This window comes from Quercus lobata, chromosome 7 (genome assembly GCF_001633185.2).
Source record: "Quercus lobata isolate SW786 chromosome 7, ValleyOak3.0 Primary Assembly, whole genome shotgun sequence".
In the NCBI taxonomy this organism is placed as follows: domain Eukaryota; kingdom Viridiplantae; phylum Streptophyta; class Magnoliopsida; order Fagales; family Fagaceae; genus Quercus; species Quercus lobata.
In genome coordinates this window covers 9,815,973-9,827,541 of record NC_044910.1, presented here as the reverse complement: position 1 = coordinate 9,827,541, position 11,569 = coordinate 9,815,973, and the positions used below count along the sequence as shown (strand labels likewise).

The 11,569-nt window shown below is 34.0% G+C and overlaps 1 protein-coding gene across 1 annotated transcript; it reads left to right on the top strand.

Moving 5' to 3' along the window:
• Positions 1 to 7,052: 7,052 nt before the first annotated feature.
• On the top strand, positions 7,053 to 11,003 carry LOC115952369 (ribosomal RNA small subunit methyltransferase NEP1-like). The gene is made up of 7 exons (XM_031069526.1): positions 7,053 to 7,415; positions 7,901 to 7,993; positions 8,327 to 8,471; positions 8,602 to 8,712; positions 8,792 to 8,874; positions 8,977 to 9,034; positions 10,699 to 11,003. The coding sequence occupies exons 1-7, from the start codon at positions 7,134 to 7,136 to the stop codon at positions 10,776 to 10,778; spliced, it is 852 nt and encodes a 283-aa protein (XP_030925386.1). The 5' UTR covers positions 7,053 to 7,133; the 3' UTR covers positions 10,779 to 11,003.
• Positions 11,004 to 11,569: the final 566 nt, after the last annotated feature.

Here is an 11,569-nt window from a genome sequence, read left to right as displayed (position 1 = left end):
GAGTGGTAGGGAAGGCTCTACACATAATCTCATTTGGAACTCCTTGAAGGTGCATGGTAGTCTTGAAAGTAGCAATATGACCAAATGGGTCACGTGCTCCATCATATGAATCCAATGAAGGCATCTTGGACTTTGGAGGCAAGAGGTGTCCGTTAATGGAAACTGTGAAAGGGGAATCCATTCGGTGGACTAGATCCTCTACTGGATTTGCCATCCTTATGTTCTCCCTCATCTCTGCCATAACCTTCCTCATCTGGTCCATTTCCTTCTCCAAATGTGGCACCCTTCTTGACGTGGTACCCCTTGATTAGCTTTCAAGCTCAACATTTCCCTTATCTTCCTGATTTTGGGCTTGACCTTCAGTGTACGTCTCATAACGTTGCTTCCTCAAATTAATCTCCCTGGTCAGTTCTTGGTTCTGACGGGTTAACTCCGCCATGGCGACTGCCATAGATTGCATGTGTTGAACAAAGGATTGTTGCATCACTAGGGCTAATTGATGATCGCGATGGGGATTGCTTGAAGCATCCCTACTCTCCTGATGGTCCAGGCTGGTAGCCCTTAATCTAGTTCGAACCATTCAACCTTTTGTCGTAGAAAGACAAATTGCAAAAATACAAATCGTCTTCCCATAAACGGCGCCAACTGATGCTGCACAGGATCAGTAGGCTGAATGCTCCGACTTCGGTGGGCTACTAGTGGTTGTGGAAGGCCTACAATGATGAACACACAATCAAAAGGGGACCAGAGTGGACCAGCCAAACACCCTCCGATGGCTAAGTTAGTTTCTCACAAGAAATGGAATTCCAACTTTATCGGATGTAAAATCTCAGAAAGCACACTTACTTGATTTGATTCAGACCGGTCCTTATATAGAAAATCTTGGGGCGGTTATTGGCTTAGTAACTTCCCCAAGATTCGTGGAAATTAGTGAGTCCATACATAACTTCCTCAACGGCTATAGGAATTACAACCGCTTATGGAAGTTACGTACTTAAAAGGAATATGTGGTGATGAATATGGCTTTGGTAACCGCTCCAAGATTTTGTGGCTCGAATCTTCCACACACGTGAGTGAATCTATACCTGAGGATTTCTAAGTGTCATGTGGTCGTCCATGCACTTTGTGCATGGACGACTCTTTTGTTCACACACGGAGTGTTATGTGAATCGCCCATGTGCTTTGCCCGTGGATGACTCCTTTGCTCAGACGGTCTATTTGAACATTTGGCTCAAGGCTCATGGACGAGCCATACGGATGAACATGAGATGTAATTTTCACTATCCCTATCCCATTAGAGGCAACCCCATTCTTTGGAGAAAGAATACAGGCCGAGTCTCCTCCAGGCAGCCACCTATCTTCGTAGATGTTAATCTTCCTTCCGTTTCCCACACTCCAAAGCAAACTAGTTTGGACAAGATTTCTAGCCTTAGCAATGCTTTGCCAAGCATATGATCCGTAGGCAACCTTTGCGTCAAAAATTGATCCGCTTGGAAAGTATTTCGCACTAAAAACCCGATAAGAGAGAGAAGACCGATCCACAAGTAGTTTCCACACTTGCTTTGCAAGCATAGCCTCATTAAATTTTTCCAAATCTTTAAAACCCATACCCCCCAAGGCCTTAGGTTTGCACAATGTTTCCCAATTCTTCCAATGGATCCTTTGTTGATCTCCCCTTTGCCCCCACCAAAATTTCCTTATCATCATCTCAATTTCATTTAATAATCCGGATGGGAGTTTGAAACAACTCATCGCAAAAGTGGGTATAGCTTGAGACAACTTAAATAGATCATATCGCATAATTGATGTTGGTGAATTAAAGGCATCACTGATGTGTGAGAGGCTGAATAATGATCTCCCACAACATTTAAATTCCTATATTTCTTACACTAATATGAAACTCTCGTTAATATAGCTCCATTTTTGTATGAATAAAGTTTCAAGCTATGAGCTAAATGCTAGTAGTTGATTCATAAGAATCATACCCCACGTTATATATTTTGCATGGGTGTGCACTACATTCTTCTTTAGAAGCATTGTTAACACAATATTAGAAGTTAGAACTATAAACTACGGTATTATAAATTTGTCATTCAATTAGGATACAGCAAGAAAAAAAAAATTGTAAACAGAAGATTTATGCAAATTGTTAACACTGAAATTAGACAATTTTCATATGAATTTAAAGGAAAAAAGTGTAAATTACATAACAACCTCTTTAAATTACTAAACTAAGTATATTGTTTATATTATTTAGACCAGGTATATTGTTTATATTAATTAGTCCTAGTCCATAATAGCAACGGCAAAAATCCCTTCCCTTCCTTCCTCTTTAACCTTGTTTTTATTGCTTTACTGCCCATGGCACCAAGCCCAAGTAAATTAGAACATATACATTATATAGTTGAGGAAGTGACAAATATTAATGCTCAATTATAACAAGTTCAAGGCATATATGTCAGTTGACTTAGCAACACTAATTAACACTCATGAATAATAAAGTTGATGATGCGAGAAAATCAATAGGCCATATGCTCCGAACTTTAATGGTGTATCAACAACCTGAAATAGAAAGAAAGATTATTGAAGGTGACCGAGGTGAACCAATCAAGTACCCTTCGATGATTAAATTAGTCTCTCTAGGGCTCAAGAATGATGAGTGGATGAATAATAGTGCATTCCTTAGCTTGGTGAGTCTTGGTCCTTTTTATAGAGAGTTTGGGGTGGGTCTACTTGTCACTAACACCGTGGGAGATGTATGGACTTAGTGGGGAAAGTGGAGCAAATTTCGAGAAATTCACCCCACATCTCAAAATAGTGGATTATGGTGCAATCGTTCTTGGTTTGTGGAAGTTATCTTCGAACTTACTAAGTGTTGGTCGTCCATGTTCTTTCGTCAGTAGACGACTCATTCTTTGATCCTGGACATTGTTACTTCTTTATGGTGTTACTTTTCCTCATTCCTTTCTGGACGATAGTATTGGATGTGGGTATTTTGGACAACTCCTATGGACAATATATGTACTTTTTAAGGACCCATCAAAAGTTATTGTTATCGCTGGTACTTCACTCTGTCATTCCAACACCTTAACTGCATAAACATGTAGAACTCGATCTATTCTTCTTATTCCAAAAAATTGACAACATCACATATCTTTGGTTTCCTCCAATATTTTGAGTAATGAACTAACAATACATAGTATATCAAAATGTTTTTCTATTGTCAATTGAGAAATACATTATGTATAAATCTTGTATACAATACCAATTACTTATTTGCATAATACTCCTAGTCTAATTGCTCGAATCATGCAAAGTGACACACAATTGTCATTCACACTCACACATATAATAAGATTTTTGTTCATTAGGTAAATTGTATTTGTTGACATGAGGTGAGTAGTTGGTTATTCTTCTATTATCTCTTAACTATTTTTAGTATCTATTTAGGAAACTTGTTTTGTAAATTTTAGTTTTTAAAACTGAGATGCAATTTGAATAGGTTTTAAAATGAGGTTTTAAAAAGTTAAACCTAAATAAGTATATAGTAAAATTCAAAATTAATTTATCTACAAAATTTTCACCATTTAATAAATTTGAATACTGTTTCTAAATTTTTAAAAAAAAAATTGAATATGATTCAAAAGCTACTAATGAAGAAGTGTGTTATGTGGATTTTATTGGATTAAATTGTTTAAGTGTATTATATATGCACTAGCTTGTAACCTCATGCATATGCATGGATATACTAAAAAGATATACATTAGAATGCATAGTATAATTTTTACGTATAATTTAAGGGAAATACTAACGAGGGCACTTAGGGCATTGGTTAACAATTCATTTTAAGAAAGTTTTAACATCACTTTTATGAAAAATGAAAAAAACTATCTAAATATTAATTTCTTTTTTTTTTCTTTTCCCATAAAAATTTGTTTTAACTGAATTGTTAACCAATACTATAAAGGCACTCATTAGCATGACCCATAATTTAAATACTATTGATATATAGTCATTCTTATATTTTGTTAACTCTTTAAAAAATCTTGTAAGAATATTATTAGGTAGAAAATGTAAATTGTCCATTTTTAAAAAAAAATTAATTCTTAATTTTCGATATTGTTTTTTCTTCTTTTTTTATGGTTCATTAATTCTAGAGTTTTTGGTTTTTGTACTCAATAACTCACTTTAATGAATATTTATGATGTGGTCCCACATTTGACTCCAAAAGTAAGAAATATAACTCTTTAAAAAATAAATAATTTAGGACACATGGCAATTGGACTTCAATTGTAGAATCCAATTGGATTTTCTCTAAGTTTTGGCTATTAATATATATATATTGATGATGCTCGAAAATCGGTAGACTGAATGCTTCGAGCCATGGTGATAGCTTGATGACCTGAAAGGAAAGAAAGGATTGTCAAGGGTGATCGGTGCGAACCGACCAAAGATCCTCTGACGATTAAGTCAATTTTCTCTCTAAACATCAGGATGGAAAACTATGAATAGTAGAACTTACCTTGGTTGAATGTGACTTGATCCTTTTATAGAGAGTTAGGAGTGGGTCTACTTGTTCGAATCCAATATCATCATGGGGGATGTGTGGAGTTAATGGAGGAAATTGAGAATGTGGAGCGAATTACAGGGAATCCTCTCCACATTTTAGGAATGGTGAATCGTGGTCTAATTATATTGAACCTTTGAAAAATTCTTTTAAAATTCACTAAGTGTTGTCTGGTTATCCATGCCCATGGGTCATGACTATCTTGAAATTGGATGATCTTGTTACCCATGGACGGATCCTATTCATACTCGTGATACTTTTGTTGGGTTTCTTTCCTTGCAAAACCTTCTGGACGTGGTCTAGTCATGAACAACTAGTATGGACGAACTAAACTTAATTTGGACCCCATATATATATATATATATATATATATAGAGAGAGAGAGAGAGAGAGAGAGAGAGAGAGAGAGAGAGAGAGAGAGATGTGTTGAGTCTCACATCAAGTATTTACTAGGTGAATTTTTCGTTTGTAAGTGATTAAATAAAACCTCAATTATAACTTGACTAATTTTTTTGTGGTGCAAGTGCAAATATAGCTAGCACTTTTCCTAACTCTACAACTCATTACAAATGGTATTAGAATGGATTCACATTTTACTTCTACAAAAGTTTTGTGATTATAAGAATTAGTTATCCCTATATTAGTTTTTCTTTTAAAGAGTTCTTCAAAAGCTTCTTACTTAATATCTGAAATTCAACATAATTTTTCCCTTAAATTGTGGTAATTATTACATAGTTGTATACTTTTATTAATTGTAAAGTTGATGATTTTGACAATAAGTATTAATCCATTAATTAGTTCGATCAATATTTTTTGAGATATGATTTTTTTTTTCTTTGGATAGGTAGATGGTAGGAAAAGAAGGATGTGAAATTCGAATTATAAACTTTGGACGCTATAAAGTTTTCAATCAGTGTTGAACTATTACTTGAAACCTCAGACATGATTTATATTCAAGTTAATAAAAAATCACTGATTTTTTTTTTTCTCTCGAGAAAGAAAAAATCACTAATAAAGAATAATTATGTCTAAAAAAAAAAGTTTCAATTATATAAACCAACATAGATGGGTCATGGGTAGACATGGCAGAACGGGCGGGTCGGGTCAGGTTAATTGGGTTGTGGATCAAAACGGGTCATTTTAAGCAGGTTAAAAAGGGTTTGGGTCAATCGAGTTGCGGGTTGGGTTAGGTTGACTCGTATTTTTCACATGAATTTTTTTTTTTTTTTAAGAAAACAACATGTATTTGCCATTTAGAAAGTCATGCAACAAATTACTTGATCTAAAATGCATTACTTTGAATTCACCACTTATATCAAGAATGAATTACACTTATTAATACTTGTTCAATAATTTTAAAATTATACAAATCCTAACATTGCTATCTAAAACAAAATAACACAAAGATAAGTAAAACAAATACACAAGTTTTATTTCTACACAATATCAACATCCCAAAATATAAGAGAGATGCTACGTTTACAATATTTTTACAACATTTTTACAACAAATTACAGGTGGTTAGTTGTTATTGGTTCAAATTTCAAACTAACGCTAAGATTACTTTTTTGCCCCAACAATAACAACTAGTAACAACTTACCACTTAAAATTTGTTGTAAAAATGTTGTAAATATATCATTTCTCAAAATATAAAACAAAATTACAAATGACTTATTGGATAATTCATTTGACAAAGAATAAAAACATATAAAAAATTTAAAATCTTGAAAATTAATTTTATAATCTATTGTCAATTGTGGTTGGCACTCTATTTCAATTTAAAATATATATTAAAGTTTGATTGTTTACTTATTTACACATGGTCTCTTTTATGAATATTATATCATTGTTAAGCAACACACTCTTTAGGAAATATCATAATTTATTTTGAAAAGCCGTTTATTTTGGACATAAATTGTTAAAAAATATGTCTAAGTATTCATAATTTATGTTAATTTGATACTTTGACTTCATTATTTTCACACTTGTAAATGTTTCTCACATATGTTTACAATTTTAAATCTATGTTTTTAACTGTATTGTAACCAGATTATCTTGACATGTACTTTTCTATTTGATATCTAAAAATCTTTACTTATTACAAAATGCTCAATCATTCATCTTTCAATTAATTTGCATACAGTTATACAAATGTCTCAATTGTTTCCTTAAAACTCACAACAAACAATTAAACTAATATTGTCTTTATTTTATTTTTTTACCCAAAAAAAAAGTTTTGAAAAATTATTCGAGTCGGGTCGCAGGTCAAGTCGAGTTGACCTGCAAAAATGCGGGTCGGGTCACAAGTCAACCCGTTTTTGTTTCAGGTAAAAAAAAAGTATTTGGGTCAAGTTTTTTCGGGTCGGGTCGGTCAGAAAGTCCTGACCCATTTGGGTGGGACAAGTCCCTTGTATTTGGGCCTGTAAAGCCTATTTAAAACCCCCATAGACCTTAAGCCCAAAATAAAACATATGAAAACGTTGTCCTTAACTTAATTCCATAATTTCTGCTCGCACACTCTCTATCTATTTGGCTCATAGGATAATTTGTCGGAGGAAAAAGAAAATGGTGCGGCGTTATGCGATGAAAGCAGGGAAGAAGAGGAAGCAGAGAGAAGAGAGGTATGACAGAGAAGAAGAAGTAGCAGAGCAACCAGTGGAAGATGAAGCAATTGCAAAGAAAGCTATGACAGAGAGAACAAGTGATGGTGAAGAGGAAGAAAAAAAAGAGGAAGTGAATGAACTTGAGGGCATCCCAATTGACCCGAGTGACCTCAAAGTTGCCAACAAGCCTAAAGTCATCTTCATTCTTGAAAGGGCTTCTTTGGAAGTTGCAAAAGTTGGAAAGGTATTTAATTTATAGATTGGATTGTTTTTTCTTTTTGGGATTTTCGTATATATGTTGTAAATGATGGAACTTTTTGATTCTGGGTTGTGTGGAGGAATTTTGTATTATGGATTTTAAGCTCTCAGTTGTTGGGATTTGAGGTTTTGCTTTGTGGGTTTTTTATTTTTTATTTTTTGGGGGGTTTAAGTTCATGTATCTGTTAAAAAAAATTGTTTTGCTCACATGAGGGGTTTTTTAATTTGAATGTTTTATGGGGTTTCTTCTGGCTTGGTTGCGTTGCTTTCTGTAATAATTTGTTGTCTCAAAATACCCAAAATTTGATTTTGGTTACATGGAAGAGTTTTATTATTAGTTTTAGGTTCTCAAGGTTTTGGGTTTAAGCTTTGCTATATGGGTTTTATTATTGGGATTTTTTCATAGTTAGTGATTCATTGTTTCTTTTAACTTTTTTCCCACCTCTGTTTGTAACTAGTTTTATCCTACAGACTTACCAGCTGTTGAACTCGGATGACCATGCCCATTTCTTGCTGAAAAATAACAGAAATCCTGCTGAATACAGGCCTGACATTGTTCATCAGGTCAGTGGACTTTGCAATTATATGTTGACATTATGCTTCAATCATTGCTCTCGATGTGATACAATATTTCCAGCTATGTACTACATGCCACACTCTCTATGCATATAATCTGAAAAATCTATCTTGGTGGCTGCTGTCCTCGCTTCAGGATAGCTATGGTTACTGACATACTGCTAAAAACTGTTAACAGTGCTATGTCCCCCAGATAAGGCAATTGTTTCAAAATCGAGATGGCCTATATCATCATATGTTATACATTAGCTTTCTTCCATTTAATTTTGTATTTTCTGTTGTGGTGAACCATACATGATCTTAAAGCCTTGTTGCATTCAGGCTCTCCTAATGATGTTGGATAGCCGACTTAATAAGAGTGGGGGGTTGCGAGCTGTCTATGTGAGAACCGAGAAAGGTGTCCTTATTGAAGTTAAACCACATGCTCGCCTTCCAAGGACATTTAAGCGGTTCTCTGGTCTCATGTGTAAGTTCAGTTGGTCTCACCTAAACCTCAAAAAGCTTGCTGATATTGTGTGTGTGTGTGTGTGTGTGTGTTTGTGTTTGGTTTGGGAGCTTCCTTTGCTGTTTGTTTACTTTTTTTGGCTACCTTGCAGTGCAGGTGCTACAAAAACTGAGTACTAGTGCTGTTGGTAAGCGTGAGAAACTTTTGCGTGTGATTAAGAATCCTGTAAGCCGGTATCTACCTGTCAACTCTCGCAAAATAGGTGAGGTTATGTTCTATGAGTTTTCCTGTGTTATTTACTCATTTTCTGAAAATGAGGTTAATATTTTCTTTGATATCAGGATTCTCATTTAGTTCAGAAAAATTGGTTGATATAAACAAATATGTCGCATCTGCTAGCAGCGATACTGACCTTGTTTTTGTGGTAAGCTTAGAATAACATTAACTTAACACACACACACACACACACACATACACACGTTATCTGACCAAAACTCCTAAATCTCATTTAATACTCTGTTTTTAGGTTGGTGCGATGGCCCATGGGAAAATTGATAAGGAGTACGCAGATGATTTTATATCAAGTAAGTCTATCCAACCTTGCTTTCTTGTTTTGTGACTGTTTTTTTAGAAATTCCATATGGTCACATTCCTCTTTGTGTGCTTGATAGTATCCTTCATGTTTGCCAGCATCACTTTCAATGAACTTGACATAGCCTCTTTTCTTCTGTTCTTCTTTTTTCCCCAATTAATTTTAGAAATGGAGGATTTAGGTGGCTTTTGTCCCAGCTGACTACCAAAGATTATATGGCTATTTTATTAGGGTTTGGAATGCTTCTCAAGAAAATTCTGACTTTGTCAATTAAGTTGTTTCTAGATTTTCAGAAATGTATTGCTTTCTCTTAAGTTCCAGTATTCATATCTGATTAAGAAGATACAAGTATGCCTATTAAGCATGTCAATAAGTGTGTCCCTACCCCTCCCCCCACCAAAAAAAAAAAGTAGCGTATTGATAAAAATGTGGCTGATTTGTCCTTAATCCTCTTACTAGACATACTGTAGTAATAGCCATTTGCTACCTGTATCAGGTGGGGCAGTTCCCACCTTTTCTTTCAACCCAATTCAGGATTATCAGCCACACCATTTGTTGGGTAAAGGAAAATTGCACTGTTCTGTAAAGTTTAGTTATCTCATTTTCCCCTCAGTAAGCATTCAGCAGGTTTTCTGTGTCTTAATAAAACTGCCTCCTCAAACTCTATCATAAATCATGTTTATAATATTCTTAATTACGAGTCGCATAGAATTATGAACAGTATCAGGGAAATAGCACAAGGATGGCACTATGCCAACTCTGCTCTGAACCCTTGTTGGGTCGCCTTGCATATTTCATTTTTGCTTCAACAGCAGTAAGTAATAACCCAGACCTACCATGTTAGAAAATTTGGGCAGTGTGAATGTGCCCACAAGCATGTGTATCCATGTACATGTTCAAAGGTGTGCAGGTGACTGCCTTTGTGCTTTAAAAAAAATATATTCAATATCTTATAACACAGAACTAGGGAGTTGATTTTAGTCTTCACTGGTTGATACCCGATATTATACTGAATTGTAATGGCTCTAATGCAATCTTGAATATCAAGGGCACTTACAAGGAGGATTTTAAGGTTATTTGACAACTTATTAATTGCTTAGTTAGTATGAACTGCAAAAACAAATTGTCATACTACTTGTGTACTTCTGAGACACATTGTTTACAGCTTAGTAAAACTACATTTTACATTGTTTATGATATTTCCATATCAATAAAATATATTACTTATCAAAAAAAAATTGTTTATGATATTTCCAATCAAAATGTGTTTTGAAGTTTTAATCACTTCAAAGAATATACTCCTCTCCTCCACTTTCTTTATAGTCAAATAAGGTCCAAAGCTGCTTGCAAGCAAGTCAACATGAAATATTTATACTGAAACAAATTAAGACAGTCAGATGATATAGTTCATCTGATTATCATCATTGAAATATTTATACTTCAACTTTGTGTTTCATATTTGGTTATTGTTGTACTGAGGCTTTTTTTTTTTGCAGAAAGAAAACATTAGGATAGAAACCTGTGGGTCTATTAGCATTCTCTAATCATTTTATTTTGCTTTCGCCAACAGTGTCCAATTAAAAATCATTGGACTGTCTTGTGTATCAAGAAAAATTATGTTCTATTTGTAACTAACTTACCTCTGTTTTTTGGCAGTTTCTGGTTACCCTCTGAGTGCCGCATACTGTATTACAATGATTACCAATGCTTTGGAGACGAAGTATAATATATTGTGAGCCACACTCAATTCTGTTATTTGACAACAATATGTATTATTTGGAAAGTCTTAAATTCATTGATTTTCAAGTAGTACATGTAATCTAGATTGCAGTGCTTTGAGGAACTTCAGCAATTTTGTTTTAGGAATTATATAATTGTTGTCAGCTATTCGAAGGATTCAGGTTGGCATTTTCATATACATTGTGGTTCTGATAGAAAATTTCTTTTCTTGTCTTCTTTTATTTATTTATTTATTATGGTTGTGGATCTGGTAGTATATTGAGAATTGAGAAAGGTCAGAATCCCATATAATAACGCAATTTAACTTCATTTTTTAATTTACAATAGAACATAAACTAAAAGAATCAGCTGCTTCTCGGTGAAAAAAAATATATAAAGAAAAATTGTAACATGGACGAGTAACTATATCTTCATCTAGAAAAAATATAAGAAAAAAAATAGAAAAATAATCTCATCTAAACTGAGATTAAGTGTTCTACAGACATGTCAGCAATAAAATTACAAACATAATGGAAGACACTAGTTTCAATGGCTTTTCAATTTGCAATTATACCCACCCTCTTCTTCACCGCTATATAAACAGGTTTATGCATACGGAGGATATGAGCATGGGAAAGCATATAGAAAGTGGATTCAGAGTTTTGAGGATGATATATTTATAGTTAGATGAAAATACCATCTTGAGTCATTGTCAATTTGGTCCTTATGTTTTGGCAACTGACTAGCTATCAATTTAATCGATGTTATTTTAAAGTTATGGTCAATTTAGTCTCTATTGTAAAAGGAA

What these genes read in the sequence shown, in the direction of transcription:
- LOC115952369 (XM_031069526.1), top strand. Translation starts at nt 7,134, where the DNA reads ATGGTGCGGCGTTATGCGATGAAAGCAGGGAAGAAGAGGAAGCAGAGA. An exon ending in GGCCTGACATTGTTCATCAG is followed by an intron (nt 7,994 to 8,326) that starts GTCAGTGGACTT and finishes TGTTGCATTCAG; the next exon opens with GCTCTCCTAATGATGTTGGA. An exon ending in CGCAGATGATTTTATATCAA is followed by an intron (nt 9,035 to 10,698) that starts GTAAGTCTATCC and finishes GTTTTTTGGCAG; the next exon opens with TTTCTGGTTACCCTCTGAGT.